At 46.8% G+C, this 21,074-nt stretch overlaps 1 protein-coding gene and 1 long non-coding RNA gene across 12 annotated transcripts in view; one reads left to right on the forward strand and one right to left on the reverse strand.

The window, feature by feature from the left end:
• The window catches only part of Agap1 (ArfGAP with GTPase domain, ankyrin repeat and PH domain 1), a 445,290-nt gene that overhangs the window by 207,153 nt on the left and 217,063 nt on the right, over positions 1–21,074 (forward strand). For all 11 annotated transcript variants that reach the window (XM_031368368.1, XM_031368370.1, XM_031368366.1 and 8 more), the window contains 3 exons: positions 2,883–3,010; positions 4,444–4,599; positions 10,455–10,547. In XM_031368368.1, the coding sequence (XP_031224228.1) occupies positions 2,883–3,010; positions 4,444–4,599; positions 10,455–10,547 (377 nt within the window). The remainder of the gene's footprint in view (positions 1–2,882; positions 3,011–4,443; positions 4,600–10,454; positions 10,548–21,074) is intronic.
• LOC116088749 lies at positions 15,387–16,219 on the reverse strand. Its single transcript, XR_004118001.1, has 2 exons — positions 15,714–16,219; positions 15,387–15,522 (listed from the first exon to the last, which is right to left on the reverse strand). It is a non-coding gene; the product is annotated as an uncharacterized LOC116088749 (long non-coding RNA).

Raw genomic sequence — 21,074 nt, forward strand, 5'->3', positions numbered from 1 at the left:
GGTTCTGTAAGACCAGTGAGCCCCACACCTGGCTTCTGCTGGGTCCTCTTTACGTGCTGGATAGAGGGAGGCTATAGCTCTCCCACCATGCTCAGCCTTTAGCCGGCACCACCTTTAGGACCAAGGTGACTCAGGCTTTTGAGATCACCCAGCCAGTGGAGTCTAGGGTTATATCTGATTGTTGTAACCTACCAGCACTTTATTCCAAGTATCAGCAATAGTTATAGTTTCACAGGGGCAGGGCCTGCCTTTTGTCCCTGTGGCCCATGCTGTAGACTGGTGATTGGGGAGGGATCAAGCAGTCACCTGCTGGGGTCAGATCTGCCCAGATTCCCACATAGTCCTGTGATGGTGGTCATGGTCCTGTAATCATACGCATAGTTCCTTCAGCAAGTACGTGGCTGTTAGCAGGAGGTTACTGAGTAGTGAATACCCATTCTCCCAGGGTGTCAAGGTGTCCTACAGCACAGGACAGCCGTTCTCCATCTTCTCCTTTTCTCATTCGATTCATCCTTACCCAGAAACTTCTTGTCTGATTTTAAGTAGATGTGCCCTGTTCTTATGTTTTATCTTTCCAAAGTACTCACAACATCATAGAACAGAAAATTTAAAAATCATTTTCTTTCTTCTGTTGGTGTAAGTTAGAAGGTCTAAAGAATAACAGTGAGGAACTAGGTCAAACAGTAAATAAAATGTAGTAAAAGCAAATGCTGCCAGTTGTTAGATGCCGTGGGCCTGTGTTTGGGTGACTAAGGTTGGGGGCACAGAGGCTTTCGCCCTTAGTGTGCAGCCACACTTCGTGCTGCCCATTTGGCTTTGCTCTCAGCTGTGTTCTTTATTCTTGAATATTTTCCCGGTTGCCTTCTAAGAAGGATGGCAGGGATTTTTATTCGAAGCTTCACACAATGCAAGTTTCCTTGACATACTTTTCTCAGTTTCCTAAGCCTTTCCTTCTCATGGAAACCCTTCATAGCGGGTGTCCAGAGTGCACAGTTGAGATGTTTTGTGCCTCTCCTCTAAGGTCCATGGTTAAGTCGTCATGGTGGGATCTCAGGCTGGGAGTAAACCAAAACGTTGATTATCTAAGCTTCCTTTTGCAAACAATTAGCCGCCCAGTGCATTCGTTACTTTTCTGTTGCTATGACAGAAGGCCTGACAAAAAGAGAAACGGGGGTGAGGGAGTTTATCTTGACTGACAGACAGTTCCAGAAGGGATAGGACCTGTCATGGCAGGGAGGGCATAGCAGCAGGAAGATAAAGATTGACTGGCCATCAGGATAGCTGCCTGATCACATTTCATCTGCAGAAAGACAGATTAACAGGAAGTGGGACCAGACTAAAAAATATATAAACAGGGCTCTGCCTTCTAACTCTTCAAGATCCTCCCTATACATCAGCACCAGCTGGGTATCGAGTTTCCTGAAGGGGCAGTTTATATCCAGACCACAGCACCCGAGCAGTTAGAGTTGGGGTTTGGAGTTTCAGGACCGTCATGTGACAGTTCTTGCAGTTCTTGAACACTGGCCTTAGGTTTTCTTTTTGAGTGCACGTAATGATTTTTCTTAAGATAGTCTAATACACATTTTCAACAGTCCCTGATCAATACACCAATGGCTTTGAAATGACGGAGTGCCACGAAATTCCTCTGTAATTTAAACATGATTAGCTGATGAAGGTTATGATCAATACATGGCGGGAAGATAAATTAATTGATATCATCCTTTCAGGGTGATGAGAAGCCTTTTGAAGGTGGGCCATGACTGATGAAGCGGCTGCTTCGTCTCTGGGAACCATTTTTTATAGATTGCATTTCCACATAGTCACATTTCACACTATCATTCATTTGCACAGAAGCCATGAGCTGTGGACACACCAGTTTCTGCTTAAAGTTGTGTTCATTTGGAAGTGAAATTGTCTGTGAACACCGTGTGGCCTGTTTCTTGTGACCATTGGTGCTAGAGGCTCAAGAGCCATAGCAGTGTGTGCAGAGGTGAAAACTGGGAAGTTCCAGCCTTGATTCCAGTCCCTACTGCAGCTGCTCCTCTGCAGTGACACCTATTGGTGTGAGAACGGCTTTCTAATCGTTGATTTTCCTTGCAGTTAAATTCAATATGCTTTATCAGCAAGCCTATTTGCTGAGAGAAGTTATGGCTGGTTGAATTTATATTTGTATTGATTAAGATAAACTTCTAGTGCATGTGGTAGTATGTTAGAATTTTAAAAAATAAAGAGTCCTTGATAAAATTACTCTTGTTTGAGTATATAATTCTACATGTCTGTTACAAGTCATTCTTTCAAGAAACTTTCAAAGGGATTCTGTTCAGTTTTCCTTTTTGGGGGGATTACTGTTACATCAAATAATTGGAAACTGTTACTTGGTTAGGATAATCCATGGTGGCTGTATACCTCTTGCTACATGTTTGGGTCCCCTGAGGTGTGGTTCACGCAGGCAGGCTGAGGCCCTCCCAGGAGTCAGAACTGGTCTGTTTTGAATCCTATCTCACTGGTGTGATTTCCGTTCCCAAGTCACCTAATAGTCCTGGTGGCTGCTGACACCAGAGTCTCATCTGCACATTTCAAAGAGAGCAAGCAAAAAGACAAAGAAGAAAGGGACAAAGAGCAGCTCTCACCTGAGCACAGGTCCCGAGAGCCAAATGAGCTTCCTATTCTCGTGCCATTGGCCAGGGTTTTGTTTGTGGGCCATGATCATCTGGGAGATGAGATTCAGAAGCCTTGGGAAATGTCATATTTATCCTGGTAGTTAGGTATCCAGATGAAACTCGATGTAGAAGTGGCAGGAGCCAGAGATCATCAGAGGCCCCTGTTGTTCACCTCGTGTGCAGCCAGAGCCTCACATGGATGTCTCCTGTCTCTGTGTCTAGTTGCTCAGAAGGTGGTTGCCACGAGGAAGAAGCAGCAGCTGTCCATCGGCCCCTGCAAGTCCTTACCCAACTCTCCAAGCCACTCCTCTGTGTGTTCTGCCCAAGTGTCCGCGGTACACATCAGCCAGGTATGCAAGGTGCTGTGGGCGGTGAGGCAGTGAGTGGGTGCCAAGGAGGACCTGGGGCAGGGAGGGTGCACAGCCCATGCCAAAGCTGTCATGGTTCCCCCACCCCCTTTAACTTTGTAAATAACAGCATGTCAGTAATTGACTACCCATTTTCTTCAGAAGCTGCTGTGGCCAAGTGGGCTTTATGGGAGTCAGTCTTTAATGTTCTCTCTGCACACTGCCTGCGTTATGAGGCATGCTGGCACAGGGTGGTGCCAGGTGTATGCTGCTGTCTTTGTTGTTGATTGAGATCACTGGCTCTGCTCTGCTCTTGATAGGTTTATGGCGGCAACAGTTGTGCATAAATCTTATGGGCTCAGGGACACACTTACGCTTAGACCTGGTTGGGCCACAGCCACCATCTCTTTTAGGTCCTATAGGAGCTGGTAATATCCCCCAACAATGTTTCAGTAAATTATTCATTTGGAAGCAAAGTACTTGTCAAAGGGATCCATCCAGAGCCTCCTTTAGGAGGTGGTAACTTGCTGGTCCTTGTTTTGTGATCAGTCCTCCTCAGGTTGCCTGGGAAGCCCCGGTGCATTTACCCCCGGGGCCTAGGATGGGCCAGCCACATACCTGAACCCCTTCACTGTTGGTGTCTTCAGCTTTTGAGTGATCTAAAAATGTTTTAGATTTTATGAGGTTCATTTAAAAGTGTCCGCTTGTTGTTCTGAGCACCCGCTCCCTCTTCATCCCAGGAGGGACAGCGAAGTGAGCACAAGGCTGTTTTTAACTGTACCTTCTTTTTCAGAGGAAGAAATATTGTGGTTTTTTTTTTTTCTTTTTTCTTTTTCTTCTCAAAGTTCCTACATTTGTACTGACACCTGTAGTGTCAGACACCTGTAGTGTCAGTAGTCAAGAGACTGAGACAGGAGGATTACTTCAAGTTTTTTTTGTTGTTGTTGTTTTGTTTTGTTTTTCTTTTTTTGATTTTTGAAACAGGGTTTCTCTGTGTAGCCCTGGCTGTCCTGGAACTCACTCTGTAGACCAGGCTGGCCTTGAACTCAGAAATCCGCCTGCCTCTGCCTCCCAACTGCTGGGATTAAAGGCGTGTGCCACTGCCGCCTGGCTTACTTCAAGTTCAAATCCAGTGTGGGCACATAGTGAGTTTTAGGTTAGCCTAGGCAACAGAATGAGTCCCTTTCTCAAGAACTAGAAAGAAAATTTCAAGCCCCATTATGGAGACCTGAGCTCCCTTTTCTCAGACAAGGTAACTCTTGTTTCCAACGGCACTCGGAGCTAGTAGAACTGTCCAGGTAAAGGAGTTGACACCTTGTCTCACAGAGAGCACTTCTTCACGGTCACTTGCCGTTTTTCTCGCTGTGACCCTGCTTTCGTGGCTTTTTATGTTGTTTCATTGACAGTACATTGCTTTTGTTTTTAATTTTTTACAGACAAGTAATGGAGGTGGGAGTTTAAGTGACTACTCGTCCTCTGTCCCTTCGACCCCGAGCACCAGCCAGAAGGAGCTTCGGATCGACGTCCCTCCCACTGCCAACACTCCAACACCTGTGCGGAAGCAGTCCAAGCGCAGGTCCAACCTGTTCACAGTGAGTGTCAACCCTGGAGACCAACCTCTCAATGTCACTGGCATCTCAGTCACACATTCATCCGAGGGTCCGATGGTGTCTGCAGAACCCAGGCTAAACTAATGGGAATCGCAGTGGCTCTTGGAGTCGGAGGAAATGGTGGGAAAAAACAAACAAACAAGATTTGGTTCCTGAGCAGAGTGGGAATTTCCCAGCAGGGACTAGGTGTGAATCCTCAGAAGTCTCTGAACAACCTTTACCCTCCCAGGAGTTTCATGGTCTCACCCTAAGGACTTGTGTTAGATGGGGTAGGTCTTAGGGAGAATTTCCATTTGCATCTGACCAATCACAGAGAGTCCTTAGCTAGAGCCCCATTCACATGTTGGGGTCTGAGAACTGACCCCAGGGGTGGGCATGTAGGACTTGCCTGTCCTTCAGTATAGCAAACCCCATTTCTCTCTCTCTGTCTCCAGGGTTTACAGGGATCCCTCCCACAGGCTTCTCTTGGGCTTTCCTCAGAGCCCTCCAGGAAGTATCCTGGATTGGAACCCAGAACTTTGATTTAGAAACTCTGCATCTAAGGTGGGGCCATGCGTGCAGTTTTCCTGATTTAGAGACTGTGTCTAAGGTGGGGCCACGCACGCGCAGTTTTCCAAGCGTTTTGAGCTGTTGGATGCAGATGCTCCCTGCACTACAGAGAGGGCAAACACACTATTGTCTGCTGCTTATGTCCAGCAGACAGCACCAATTAATCACGGGTGGCTGAGCCCAGGGGTGCTATAGTGTGATTTCAGCAAGTCTCCCTGGCCAGCTCTGTACATATCCTTGATTAAAGCCTGTGCAAATCCTTTGGCCTCTGGATTTGGTTGGGTGCTACTGACTCAGTCACAAACAAGCGTCTTCTCGTTATCTTCCTGCAGTCTTCTGGAATAGCTAGAGGTTCATTGTCTGCCCTGATGCCTTCATTTGAAGATGATCGCATAATGCTCTAGGGGCCTGCCAGGTCTGTGGGTGCCTCACTCTTTCCCACCATGTCTGTGGCTGTCTCCATGGCTAGGTTACTCATGCTCAGTCTGCTGATGATAGCAGGTCCCCTCTGAGCTACCCCATCCTTTCCTTTGCTGCTCTGTATCATACAGCCCTGACAGACACGGTTGGCAGAGGCTGTTTGACCTCAGACAAATCACTGAACCTCTCTGATCTGAGAGCAGTAGCTAGTCTGCAGTAGGGCTGTTGAGACCACTTTAGAGCAGCAGAAGAGCCAGAGTGCCAGTATGTGTGTTACTCTCACTGTTGTTGAAGTCTGGAGCATGGACACCAGTGATGTTCAGCAAAGGCAGTCGGTAGGACTTCTGGGTAGGTCTGCCGGGGTTGTCCTGGCTTCGGCACAGTGCAGGCAAGGTTTTGACGTGTGCAAGTAGTGCACAGATATAAGGTGGTGCGCCATAAAGTTTCTTAGACACAGCACCAGCAGTCTCATATGTTATCAGTCTCTAGCTGATGTACAGAATAAGGAAGTGTCACTTCCCAAAACAGGCTGCTCATTCATGTGTGACTCAGCTCCCCGCACCCCACCCTCCCCCCAAAAAAACCAGTTGCCTCACCTGTCTTTAGAGACACTGGGCTCCAAGGATGGTGGTGGGTGAAAACTTTCTGTATGCATGCTGCAGGAAGCCATGTAGAGGATGCCTAGCTGGGTTCTTACCCAACACCAGTCAGTGCGAAGTAACTTTGGTGCCTAGCATATGAAAGCCAGGACATACCACTTTAAACAGGATGAGTTGCCGGGCAGGGTTTGTTCCCTCTATCCACAAAGACCCTGGGGCCTGGGTGATGATAACTCACATGGCCTTCTGAGGATCTTAATTTTAAGATCTGGAGGGGGAGGGAGGGAGAGAGGGGAGAGCAGTGGAGGGAAATGGGTTTGCTAATAGTTGCTCTTCAAAGCCCTGACTGTACTCAGTGTCTAGTAAATGGCCACAGTGAAAGAAAAACAGAGAGGCCAGGAAGCCACAGTGCTACAGGCCTTATAGGGCGTGTGCAAGGGGCTGTAAGGACACAGAGACTGGAGCTCCCCGAGGGTTGCATCATAGTCACCATGGTGTCTTAGGATGCCTCTCGCTGCATTTGCCGTCTAACTCTTTAATGTCAGCAAACACTTTGAGAGAAAAGCATTTAAAAAGTTGAACCCAGTTTCCCCGCTAGTGTTCATGGAACAGAAATTCCGAGTCCTGCAGGAATCTAGTGCTGCTGTGGTTTTGTGTTGTGGCACCGCAGGATAAACTCTGAAACTCGTGACAGTCTCAGCACATCGGTCCGTCGTTCCCATGGGCAGAGTGGTGGTGGAGGTAGTGGGGAACACTTGGAGTTAAAGGACTTAGAAGCCTTGATTCCACTAGATGTCAGTGTTATATAAGCAATGAAAAGGAAGTGAATTAGTTCTGAAATCTAAGCAATTAAGACACCAGATTTTAATAGGTAACAGTCTGCTTCTATCTTTAACTATGTCCAGTTTTTCAGAGTCTTCATTCCTGTTGCTATGGATGACTTCTGAACTAATACTGTCAAAGTGTGTATGTAATTTAACTGTGCTGGTTGCAAACCATCTTAGTTAGCTCTTCCCACAGCCCAGAATGTATCTGTACAGGTGATAGGCTCTGTCCACTTAACTGTTAGCACATTCTAAAAAGTGCTTAACCTATCCACGCATGTCTTTTAACATATGCCACACAGGGATAAGACCTTCAGCTCTCAAGATGTTTTTATTTGCAAACATATGGGTTTTAAACAAATAAATCCCATGCCTTTTATATGAAATTACATAAACTAAATCACTCCAGTTATAGCAAGTTAAACATTACTTTGCAGTGACAATTATGTACATTGCTTTGAGAAATAAAAGATTAGAAGTTGACCCCCATTGGGTGCCTACTATAGAAATATTCAGTTTTTTTAGAGGACGGTTCATTTAGCCGTCCAGTTGACATATGGATAAAATGTCTTGTGGAATAATATTTTGAAATATATAAGAATAAAAAAAAACCCAACTTGTATTCTCTGTGATAATCTTGAGGTTGAGCTTGTAGCTGTTGCTTCATGAAGCACAGACTCCTCAGTGGAATTCTGAACTACCCTATCCATTCCCCTGCCTCTGTTCCGGGGATTGTCATTCTACCTGCGTGGGTCGATATGTGTTGTGTGTATTTGGGATGTTAAGCTGGCAAGGCTTCTTAAGTTTTGTGTGGTTGCTTTATCTCTTTCCAAGCTTTTAAAGAATTATGTCTTCATGTGGCATTTTTAAAACCACATAAAAACCTGCCGTGGGATGCTGATACCATTAAATAGAACTAAGCTTCCTAGTACCTAAAGATTACACAGAACCTGGACCTACTCAGAGAAGCTCCCAGGAGAAGAAAGGACAATGAAATCCATAGTATAAAAGGATTGACACTTGGTGTCTCACGGAGAACAGGAGCCCCAAAGCCTGGCATGGTGTTCTGTCTGCTCCTGCCTACTGGTTGGAAGTGAGGGAACAGGCTCTGTTTGATGGGCAGGGTTGCCCACAGTGATTCTCTGCCGAATGTGCAAGGGACTGGCTGCCTCTGTGACTTTGTTTATTACATATAGGGAGTTAACCATTTTTTAAACGAAGTAGATAATCCTTCCCTTCCCTCCCCTCTGTCTCCAGTGTCTGGTACTCAGCAGTCATTCCAAGCTTGAAGTAGTGGCCTGAAGTCTCCCACCCTCAGTGGCTGTGATAACTCTGGTTCTGAGGAGTGCACAGGCTGGATATAGCAATAGGCACCGAGGGCTGCCAGCTGCCTTTAGTGAGCAGTTTTGGCAGCGGGGGCAGGGAGGGGGCACCATTGAAGTCTCTCAGTGTGGGCAGGAATGCAAGCAGTCCTCTCTCCCCGAGGATTCAGAGGCACAGGCTTTCATACCTACTGGATTGGTTGTAGTTTAGTTATCCTTGGGCCAGCCTCTTGTAGATGGCAAACACTTCTACCAGCAGCTTGTCAGAGCTTTCCTTTAGTTTTATGGCACTTTCCACACAAAATTGTATCATTTGTTGTTTGTGGATTTTTTTTCCCCCAATAAGTACCCTGAGATTCTGTCTCATTTGTCTCTGAGCATATGATTGTGTGGAACATGGCTTCTGTTTCTTTACGAATTTGGAGCTGTGTACAACACTGGCTGCTGCTTCCTGCTTCCGTGGAATCAAGAACTCTGCTCTGAGAACAGCAACCAAGGACAGATGCGCCGCCTCCAGGAAAATGTTCATTTTTTTTTAAATGTTTGTTTTGTTAATTATTCTGCTTAATGGAGAATAATGAAGATGGATTTTCAAATTTAGGTATTTAGAACTGATAAAGTTCCCAAAATGCCTTTAATGTTCTTCATTGATCCAGAATTTCTCTGAAATGTTGTCAGCCACAAGCTTTGGAACTTAATTTTCTGATTGGAAACCCGTGTGCCTACCTGCCCACAAACCGACCTGTGGGAGGAAAGAGTTGGTTGTGTGCAGTCTTGCTGTGCATTATCAGTGACTGAAGAGTAAAGAGCGAAGGAACTTCTGTGACGTATCTAGGATCCATGATGAGGGCAGCGGCATGGGGCACTGAGAATTCATTGGACAAATGCAGAAGCTCCTACAGTCAGCTAAGAGTGTACATTCTCATGTGCATTGCCTTGGGCCAAGTCAGCGCGCTTGCAGTTCGAAAGCCCAGTTGCTATCACAGGCACCTTCCTCTCCGTCTTCTATCTGAATTTTGGCAGTAAGCTGCCCCGTCAGGCCTTGCTTTTATTAAAGCTCAGGGTCCTGCCCTTTTGGACACTGTTTTAGAAGCGTCCTCGGTTTCATCCCACATCCTTTTGAATCTGAATTTCATGAGCTGCTCCTAGCAGCACCGGACACCACCGAGTCTCTCTGTTTCATATATCATCTCAGATTTGAAAAGCACAGGAAAATGTTTCTCCATTTTCAATATTGCGTGAGTAATGTTCCCATTGAAAAGTAATGGAGTGAAGTTGTCACTTGTCAGCACTGTTATTAAGGAGGACGAGTCTCAGATCTTTCTCTCATAATAAAATAAATCTGTCAGACAATCACCGTGCTTACACTTGCTCATGCCAGCAGGAGACGGGATGTGGACGGTGGCTGGCGCGCCTGCAGCTTTCCCCAGGTGCCCTCCTCCCAACACCTGCCAGCCACTGGGCAGTTCATGTAGTGTCAACAATCCTTCCAAGATAATTGGCTCAGGAACCCGGCAAACAAACCGTTGCTCACTGCTCACCGAATATTGACATTTTGTCAAAAAGAGATTTTTAGTTTTTGCCTCTGTTATCTTTCCGTTGCACAGTAGACTGCTTTAACTTTGAAACCAGTTTTCTAACTGGCCAAAAGTAATGAAAGGAAACATTGCTTGTCCCTTAAAATGACACATGGGGGTACAGCAGCAAGCCACACCGCTGCGTGGCTAATAGACTTTTTAAATCATCCAGACATTAATCTAATCCTCACAGTACTGTAGAGGGGCTTCCAGATAACCTTCGAGGGGCCCCTCTCTCCTCAGCTATGCTCACTGCAGCTCTAGAATGTGTTTTCTCGTTGGGCGTTGCTTTCCTGGATGGTCCATTGGTTCCTAGTAATTGCATTTTGAACTCTTTAAAAAAGAATTAAAAGATAATTCCGCAGTAGAAAAGTCAGGGGGAAAGTTTAGAAAATTCTCTTTGGAATGATGAGTCAGTGCCGATGGATGGACTGCTGGGGGTGGCGGTCCTCAATCCTGTTGGCAGGGGCTCTGCTCGAGGGGCAAGACCCGTCTGGCAGCCACAACCCTCGACCAAATGCTAACTTTACTTTTTTTGCTTTGCAGTCTAGGAAAGGGAGCGACCCAGACAAAGAGAAGAAAGGCCTGGAGAGCCGTGCGGACAGCATTGGGAGCGGGCGAGCCATCCCAATTAAACAGGTACACTTGTCCCCTTCCCCGCCTTGCTGGAGACACACCTCGGTGCAGCCTGGGATGCTGCTGGCTGGAGCACCAGGGTTTGTTTGATGTGCTCTGTTGATGAATGTAGAAGTCACTCACTTGACATCAATTAGAAGGGGTTCCTGTGAGTATTAAAATGGGATCATTAGAATAAGAAGAGGGAAATGCGACAGCAGCTCTAATGAAGTGCGGTCTGCCCGCCTGCATATGGAGTGTGTTTCCATGCGGCACTGGCTTCAAAGGCTGCCTTTGTAGCATGGCTTTGATTGGGCCGCTGGCCGCCAGGCGACAGGGGTAAATCAGATCGCTGTAGAAGAACCCCTTGTGATCACAGGAATAGCCTGACGTGGCCCTAATTTGCTCTTGCAGACGGACATCTGAACACTGTTTCAGGCTGGTCTGTAACAACGAGGCAATTAGTTGTAATAATCCTAGCCGGCATGTCAGCTGTGCGCTCTTGTTTGTAATTTGCTAATGAAGGGATTGTAACTTTGATTAGGTTCAGTTTCATTTAGACCTTATTATACACAGGAACATTTACAGCTGTAATGTGGGGCCTTAATTAAACTTCCCCATTACACAACAGGACTTGAATTCAAGCATTTGTTTTGGCCAATGTTGCTAGCCTGAAATGGGTTTTCATTAGCCCGGAAACCAGGTCCTAAATTGCTTCACGTCTCTAGCAAGACACACTGGAATTCGTGTGTGACGTCTTTTGCCGCTTCATTTCCGAAACAATAAGAATAAAGAGTTCAACCCAGCTCAGCGGCTCTTGAAATGTCATCTTTTTGGTTGATAAAGAAAGCCAATTGATTTAGACTCTATTCTGTTTGGGTAGGGGCAGGAAATCTGTGGGTAGGACATAGCTCTGCCTCCCATGGGTGACGCTTCCCATTCGAAGCTCTGGTTGATCTAGGGCATCCCGCTGCCTCTTCCGCAGCTCCCACCCAGCTTCACTTGGTCTGTGCGCATGGGCGCTGGTTGCCCTGAGGGAGGGGATGAGTATTCATGCAAATAGAGTGGCTCACGTCAGCAGCGCAGGTTTTACCTGTTTGCAGTTAATGGCTGCAGCCCTTGTGAGGAGCCGAGTATTTCAGGTGGAAGATGTGAGAGCTGAAGAGCCACTGCAGGGGATTCCTAAGAGGCCAAGACTACTGGACTCCACCCTGGGCTGTAGACCACAGTGGCCTGTGTGTCACATTTGCCCCCGGTGCCGTGGTTGACTGTGACCCAGGGGAAGGGGGCCTAGATGTCAGTTGAGGCTGCTGTGCCTTTTTGTAGGACCACCCTTGCCATAAGTTAGGAGCCAGCTTGCAGCACCGTGAAGAAAAATTTTCACCTTTCAAGTGTTTACAAACAAAGCAAGACGCCTTCCTGGTGATGGGCAGTGTTTTCCTTATAAACAGGTTTATTACTTCTGAGGGCCATGTTCATAGCTGATTCCTCCTTTTGATTATTATAATCTAACTCTACATAAGGCCATTTTAGTATATGGTTTCTGTGCAGTGTTGTCTCCTATAGAGTCATAAAATTACATAGTGGTTTTTCATGTGAGGAACCAGAGCTGTGCTGTTCATTGCAGAGGACTGCTCCTCAGTGCCCATCATCTTCCCAACAAACGTCCACTCCTGGCCCAAGAGGAAACACAGGGGGAGCCAGCCAGGCCCTGGTGTAATTGGAGCCTCACTTAATCAGTTCCCTGCTCATCTTTGGTCAGGGCCAGCTGCCCAAACTGAACCTTTTGAGTTTGCAAAGAGTGGATGTGACTGGCTAGTGTAAAATGAGCGCTTTGCATCCCTTGGGAAGCTTTCCTGTCTTGGATATTCAGTGATACTCTTGTTGAGATGTAAATAGTGGTTTCCTTCTGACTCCTGGGAGCAGGGAGCACTTGATTTCCTCCACTAGGTGTCCACAGTGAGGAGCCAGGGACTGACTACTACCTGGTCTGCTCCCAGCCCCACATGGTCCCACCATAGTCGATGCTCAGGCATCACACCTAGACTTTCTGCAGACGATGTTTGCATTCCGTTCAAACTAAAGGCTGTGGTATTCCAGGTACCGGAGTCAGCACCCTGCCCTTTCTGTGGAGTAAGGTGCAGCGTGTCCGTGGTCTGGGCAGTTACAGTGCTTCATGTTATGTGTGCCTGAATCTTCAAGGTGAGTGGATTATTTGAGAGTAGCTAACCCTTTGCTGCCCTCACTCTGCTGTGGTGACCTCTGGAAACATGAGGATTCAGGAGACAAAGCCTGAAGGGGGCAGTACCTGCCTAGAATGTCCTAGAAAACACACAGGTGGATTCCTTGAATAAATGATTTAAATGAGAGCTTGTTATCCATGTGTCTTTTTATGTAGAGTCCTGTTTAACCCCTAGCAGAGTGGGGGCCATTAGGTTGTGTTGATCTTAGGTTAAACGCAAACAGGGTGAAGCTTTAGGACTAGCCAGCTAGGCACCTCGCATCTGTTCTGTCTCCACCACACGGTGACGGGAACCCTCCAAAGCAAAGCTGCGGGTTTAAAGATTGTTTTTATGTGTGTGTGCCTGTGTGAGTTTATGAGTACCATGTGCGTGCAGTGCCCACAGAGGCCGGAAAGAGGCATTGGATCCCCCGAAACTAGAATTCCAGCTCGCTGCGAGCCACCACATGTGGGTGCAGGAAGCCAAACTTGGGTCCTCTGCAAGAGTAGTAAGTGGTCTTAACCACTGAGCCATTTCCTCAGCCCCAAGTTCTCCATGTGTTAAATCTGACTTGAGAATCCTCGCCTCACACAAAGATATCTTGTGCTGTGTAGAACATGGCTAAGGCTGTGGTTCTGTCAACTTGTTCCTTTGGGGATGCTTAGGGAATGTGAGTCTGCCCATAAGGGAAAGCACTGCTGTTCACAGACCCGCCCTGTCTGTGTCCCTCTCTCACAGTCCACAGAGTCCTTGGCCCTCAGTGAATTCTGGCAGAGACTAGTCAAGAGCCCCACTCTGCTGCTGGACCCTTGGCCTCAGGGTAGAGGAGTCACCTTCCAAGCTCCTGTCCTTGAACACTTGGAATTCTGGTCACTTCTGCTCCTCATGGGAATCGAATGTACTTGTGAACTGAATGGGGCAGTCCTAATGCCCTGTGACCTCCCTCAAGGTTGTAAGGTTGCCCATGTGCATGAACCACCTTCCTCCTGTTTAGCTTGTTACAGGTTTAGCGGCCAGGTCACTGTCATTCATGACTTTATTTCTCTTTTCCCCAAGCAGAGGTTCCTCAAGAATAAGGAGTTGTTTCCTAGACTAGAATTTCATTTCTTCAGGATCTGGGCCCAGCTCTTCTTTTGTCCTGTCTGACTACCCAGAGCGGATGGATTTAGAGAACCCCGTTTCCTTTCTTACTAATAAGATAAGATCTATTCGGATAGAATTGAAAAAGCAAAGCGAGGAAAATAAAAGCCAGCGGCCCAGCTCAGCGGCCAGTGGGCTTGTCACGTATTAATTTTTCATCGCTGTGGCAAGTTGTACATACATAATCACTTGATTGCAGTGGGAGTTAGGGGGCTCCTATGGTGTCATTTGCATAAATCTTGTTAAGTCAATGGCAGTTAATGAAGTACAAATGAGCCCGGAGAAGGTGACATGCAAATCGTGGGTGGCAGATGGGAGGTCTGTTTGGGGGATGGCAGCTGTGTACTCTCTTTTCTTCTTTCTCTTTAGCATTTTTTAATCTCTATATTTGAGTGCAGATACATAGCCCTAAGCCTCAGCCTCCTCCCCTTCTGTGGACTCCCAGCCAGGGCCTAATGCTCATGCTGGGAGTTGGAGATGGCAGGAGCGTGCGTGCGCATGCACACATACACGCACACACACACACACACACACACACACACACACACACGAGAGCAGGCATGAGGTCACTGTGTCTCGTCACACTTCCACAACTGAAGGTGGATTTCACTGGTATCCACCAACAGAAACGAGCCTGCGCACAAATCTTAGAGAATCCAAACCTGAAACTGTTTCTTTTGCCTAACCGGTTCTGTCGGGGAGCCTTTTCTTCAATCTCCGTGCAGGCCAGTTGCAGGTACACAGGCTCAGAGCCCCACCCCAGGAGCCTGCCATGCCAGGGTTGCTTAGCTGTTGAAATCAGGCCCCAGTGAAGACCCCATCTTGTCAGTGCAGGGTCCCCACAGGCCGGGCCCTGCTTTGCTTGGTCTGCAGTTTCCTTGCTTGGAGGAGGTTTTGCAAAGTTCCTAACACTGTTTCTGCCTTCTGCCTTTTAGAAGCCCTGGGCTTGTAATTTGACCTGTGGTTTTGATATTTTGAGAGGGTCTAGGTTTGACTGAAAAACCCCAAGGAGGTGCGTAGAGGACCCAAACCCTCCAACGGGAACGCGCTGAGGACCCAAACCCTCCAACGGGAACGCGCTGAGTCCTCTGCTGCACGGTGCTTACCCTTGGTTTCTCTGGGCAGTTTCCAGCTCTGTGGATCTTCACCCTTCATCTCCGCCATGGTCAGAGAGACACAGCTCTCCAGCTGTAAAGAACCCATCCTTTGGCACCGACTCAGTGCCCTAAAGTGGGGGTGGGGCTTTTAGTCTCAGAGCAGTGTTCACCCTAGTCCTGACATCATAGGGGTCCCCCATTTCTTCCTCTGTCCAGGGATGTGAGTGCTGGGGGCCTGTAACCTGACAATACTGCAGGGTATTGGTTACTTTATTTTTGAGACAAGGTTTCTCCTGGGTGTCCTAGAACTCTGTAGACCAGGCTGGCCTCGAACTCAGACATCCGCCTGCTTCTGCCCTCCCAAGTGCTGGGATTAAAGACGCGCGCCACCACTGCCCAGCTGGTATTGATTACTTTTATTATGACAGTGACGAAATGCCCGCAGAGGAACCCGAGGGAAGGAAGGGTTGCTGATTTTGTTTGTAGATCCAGGACATGGTCCATCACAGCAGGAGTGTGGGTCAGCTGGTCACATTGTACCTACAGTCAGCCAGCAAAGAGAGACAAAAGAGGAAAAAAAAAGATAAAAGCAAAGCGAGGCTGGCACTCAGCTCTCCTCGTTCCCTTTTTATTACATGTGGAGTTTCTACCCATAGGTTGATGTTACCCACATTCAGTATGGCTTTTCTTTTCAGCAGGGTTTCTCCTTGGAAATGCCCTCACATACTCACCCATAGACTCATAGGGCTATGTCTCCTAGGTGACTCCAAATCCAGGCAGGTTGACAGAAAAGATTCATCATCATATATTTTCACAGGCGGTTGTCCTGTCATTTCGTGGCTCTGGGGTCCCTATTTCCTGCCAGGACAAGGACAGACCACTTGGGAGAGGCTGTTTATGGGCATTGTTTTTCAGTGCAAGAGGCTGCCTCTCGGGACAAGGACTGTGAACTGAATTGCCTGGTTATGTAGCCATGGGGTGGGTATGCCCAAGGCCACCTTCTGGGCCTTCAGGGGAAGTGTGCCCCCTCTGGTGTACATGAGGATAACCGAGGGCAAACAGTCATAATGGTCATAAAGGCTAGTGCTCATAATGGGAGTGTGCCTTCCACTGTGGCTGTAACAGTCCTCTGGGGTGTCCTCAGACTAAGAGAGTTCTCAAACATCCAGGCTGCCACAGGGCTACTTGACCAGCTGGCAGCCCGTCATCCAAGGCTGCCATGGTAACAGAAGAGCCTGTTTGATGGTCCATTCCTAAGGGTTTGGATTATTCACAGGAAAAAAAAAAATTAAGAGTGTTTACAAGAAAGCCTGAGTAAAAGTTAAAACACTAAACTCAAAATTCTTTTAAGCTTCCCAGTTGCATGAAGGCATTTCCACTATGTTATGACTTTCCTTTCCAAAGGTATTTAACGTTACATGTAGCTTCCAGTGTTGCCTGGCCTGCTTAACTCCTGTCTCCATGCCTCAGGGCAAAATGGGTCCCTCTGATCTGTCTTAAAAACTTCTTGTTTGGAAAGAGCAGCAGTGAGTCCCCTGGGGTGTATGGCTTGGCTCTCAGAGTGGACACCCCAAAGATGGCTGGGGTGTCTGGACTGTACTCTGATATTTCTTCATTTGCAAACTGCAAGAGTTTGGGGAATGTTTGTCTAGGATGCTATCCATTCCTAATATCAGGGTTGTTTGTAGACTGTTGTAAATGGAGCTGTTAGATCTTGCCAGGCAGATATCCCTCCCTCACTGGGGTGCTGATACTGTCTCTCCCTGCTTAATGCAGCAGCAGTGCTGGCCACAGTGCTCCTGCCTGCCATCCTCAGTAGACTGCCCTGCCACACCCAGCGGTGCTCACCCAGACAGGATTACCCTGTGGACCTGTTCTACAGAGAAGGGGGCATCTGAAGGAGTCCTCAGTGCTATCTATCCTAGGCTTTTCAAGAAGGGCATCACACAGTGACATTTTTATCAGGTTGGAGCAAAAGCACATTTTCCAGTCCTCCATCTCAGGAAGAGAATTTATTTTTAACTGAGTCCCTAATGGCTACATTTTAAAGCCAAGGACACTGTTTTCTCTTGATGCCCACACTGACAGCTGTAATTATAGAGAGAGAAAGTTGGTGGGATTTAAAATTGATATGGAAGAAATATTTTCCTAGGTTTCTTCATTTCCTTTGAAGACCTAAGTAACAGAATTGTTTGTAGACTAGGGAAAATGAAAACACTAAGCAGCTCTTATCCTGGAGTCCTCTTGCATCACACCAGACCCTCATCCATCATACTTACTCTGGCTTTTGTGTGTGGCACATTGACATTGGCCAAGTGCCCGGTGCTCCTGAGTGTGATCTGTGTTGGGGTGCTAGCAGTGATGAGCTGAGTGCTCACTGTGTATGCAAGGAGCTTCCGATGTGTTAGAGAATCTTACTGCTCTCATTTAGAACCCTGCTTAATTTTACAAGTCTGGGCCCTGTTACAAATGGAATCCAAGGTCCTGGGGGACTGAGTTTGCAGCACTAACAAGTGCAGAAACAGGGATCAAGCCTCACATCCAACAGCTTGCTTTCAGCAAGTCTTCCTAGCTGCACATCCCATCTAGCTCACAGGACACTCTGCTCAGGGCGGCCAATGACTGTCCTGAGGTGGAGCAGATGAGTCAAGGTTGAGGCTGTAAATTGAGCATCTGTTTGCCAGGTGATGCTCATGATTCAGGGCCAGGCTCCATATTTTGGGTTTCCCTTATCTAGGTACAAGAGGTATCCTTGGGCTTCTCACCTTTGAGGCTCAAAGCCTATCCCAGGAAGTATACTTACAACTGATGAGATGCAGTATCTTCCCTGTTCTTCCCCCAACACCTTGTTTAGTAGTGGGGTCTTCTTCCTCCTTCCTCCTGTGTGTACTCATGATAGAATGCTGTCTCCCTTGCCATCTGCAGAGCCAGAACACAGTGGAGGGCTCGGAGGCGAGGGTGGTAATGGGAGAAATGGTCTTGCTGACTTTGGTGATGAAGGTGGTGCTAGTGACGGCACAGGTGTCGGTAATGGTGATGGGAGTGGTTTTAGTAAAGGTGTGGCTGACCGTGGTGGTAGAAGTGGTCTTAGTGAAGAGGAGGTGATGGCAATGGTGGTCATTTGTGAGGCGGCAGCGATGATGGTAGAGTTGTGGAGATAACAGCCATGACAGTGAAAAGTGTGTAAGATTATAGTGTGAGCATTTTTTTTCTTCCCTCAAATGAATTTTAAATTCTTGTCAAAGAATATGTTACCCTTGAAGAAGCTGTGCTGCACATTGTTACTTTTTAGAAGTGATCTAATTTTTAACCCATCATTCTCTATATTTAACTCTGTTTCATGTATATAAGGTGCTATATCTGGATTACACAAGTGGCCATTCTCTGTCTATTCTTCAAAGAATAAAAGCCTTTGTCAGTGGCCCAGAAATCATCTCAAACAACTGGTTTCTTTCAGCCTTTCCTATTTCTTAGAACTCATTTGGGAAAAATTGTCTCTAAATAAAAGTCTTCACGCTCATCATTTGCTTAGAAGGGACTTTTAAATCTTAAACCCACAGACTTTTATGACACTAGCCTATGGCTTCCTTGCTAAAGTGTTATACAGATATTCAGTCTCCGCCACCCACTTAGTTGTTCTATAGAAAATTGCTTAAAGTTTATAAATATCTGGGCAGATAGAGAAAAATACACACGCCAAGATGTTTCTGATACTGTAACCGGAATTTGGGGAGTCCCATCTGGAACACCAGATGATAGTGAGGAAATCAGAGTCCCCTCTTGGGGTTAGCCTCATTAATAAAGGAATTTGAGAATGGACTCAAAAGATACGTGAGGATATTTTTAAGACACCCCAGGGTAAGCGAGCTGTAAATCTCAGTGGCTGCCCAAAGAAGAACAGAGGAGAGACTAAAAGCCATGCTGTTGGAGGTGGTGTGGAGGGCAGACATGGCGGACGGACAGCCACATGGCAGCAGACAGAGTGAAGTGAGGAAGTATGGTCACAGTAAGGGTGGAAAGAAAGAAGGGAAGTCATTCAGTGGCTGCTTTGGAGTAAGAAATTTAAAATAATAAGCTGTTTGTAAGAGTTGCAGTATAAAAGGATGTGCACTGGGGTTTAGGAAAACACAGAGGTTGACTAGGACTCAACTAATGTTAAAAACTTGACCTTTTGTTTGAAAATAACCTGCCTCTTAGACCATTGGAAAGAGTCCTCACTGGGAGTCCTGTTTGTCATCCTCGATTGCCCTCGCTTTCAAAACCAATGTGATGTTAGGGATCCAGAGGCCTGGGCAACTTTGACCCCATAATCCAACCCAGGATTAGATCCCTCTTCCCAGGCCGTGGCTGTGTGCACCTCGCCACGTGTACTTTAGACAAGTTCTCCAGTCTTTCCTGCCATTCACAGTCTTGACCCAGTGTCAGGATCATTGCTTGGCCATCTTGGACCATCTGATAGCTCTTGAAGAGCTCCTGAGTGTGGGCGTATTTCTAGCAGGGGAGACATAGAGCCTGTCCTCAAAAGATACATGAGGATATTTTTATGATACCCCAGGGCAAGCAAGCTATAATCCTAGAACTGTAAATAGCTGTTTTTGAAAATGGAAAAGTTACCCATTTTGCATTTAGGGAAACTGAGGTCCAGGAAAGGTAAACTGAAAACAGGTCTCAGCGGAGCAGATTAGTCATCCATCCTTACAAGGGCTTTCTCAGAGCTCTGTCTACAGAAAATACCATGGGCTGCTTCGTTGTCTCACGTTTACCTCAGGACATATAAACAATATGGCCTGTCACAAGCCCGATTTTGTTAGCATTGTGGCTGGCCATTTTCTTTAAACCTCCTACATGTTGAAGAAGGAAATAAGTAGGAAGCATGAGGAGACCTGGTTCTCATGGCAGAACCCACCCCTCTTCTCTGTGTGTTCATCTAGCAAGCTTCTCCGTCTTCAACAGCCCTGAGGTGGCATGACAGTCATCCATAGATTTAACAGATGAGTAAGCCAGATTTCATCTTGCGGGATTCAAACCCAGTTTGCTTATTCTCCAAACCCGCTAAAGCCACCACTGCAACTTCACCAGTTACTGTATGTTACAGCCTTAGGTACAGAATGGGACCCAGAATAGCTGCGCAGACTGTGTGTGTAACATGTCACCCATGTTCCAGGGTAGAGCTAGTCCTGAAGACCTCCTTCCCCTAAAGCAAAACCCTCTGAGTGTATCCAACAGCCGTTGTTGGTAATTGGAGTAGCTGGAATTCGCTGTGGTTTTAATTAGCTGATTACTAGTTTTCTAAAATGTACTGTACTCACTGTGGGTCTTGCAAATTGGTAACCGGTAGCTACCAGCATAATTAAATATTTCAGAGCACTTGGCTGCAGTAGCATTGAACTGTGAAGAAATAATGCTGTATAGCCAATCAAAAAGAGATACTTGTAAACTCATTTACAGCGGCAGTGTGTGTTAGGACCATCCCAGGGATGCTTATTGCAGGAGAAATTAAAGATACAATTTTGTGCTAAGAGGCAATATAGAAATTAGTTCCTGAATTACTTGTTAATTGATTTGGCAATCCCCTCGGGCCCGTGTGCTCTTTCCCCCCCTTTTTGTTGTTGCATTCAGTTAACAGTGACTATTCCCAGAGCAATAAAAATATTTTTCACACTTAGATTAGAAAATGCCCTTCCATCATACTGCGTCTGTTTATACCTGCAGCACCCGGATGCTCCCGTCTCAGCTGCAGCTTGTCTTTCTGGGCTGGTCGAGGATTAGGTGCTCTCCCGGAGGTGGCCCTTGCCTTTGTGAGATGGAACAGCTCCTGCTGATGGAGAGCATGATGGGTGTATGTCCCAGGTTACAGGCCTGTCCCACCTCTACGCTAATGGATCCCTCCTTTTATCAACAGTAGGGAAGACTCAGTAGACCTAATTCATAGAACTCTTTATCTTCTGCAAGTCGGCAAGAATAAACACACACAAGACCATTTGTCAGAGAGTGCAAATTGCTACTGGAAATGATTTCTGAAGACAGTGAGACTTGTTTACCTACACGTAAATTGAGCATGCATAAAAGAAACACCCAGGGAAGCCTGGGCT

Source organism: Mastomys coucha, unplaced genomic scaffold (assembly GCF_008632895.1).
Source record: "Mastomys coucha isolate ucsf_1 unplaced genomic scaffold, UCSF_Mcou_1 pScaffold14, whole genome shotgun sequence".
Classification (NCBI taxonomy): Eukaryota; Metazoa; Chordata; class Mammalia; order Rodentia; family Muridae; genus Mastomys; species Mastomys coucha.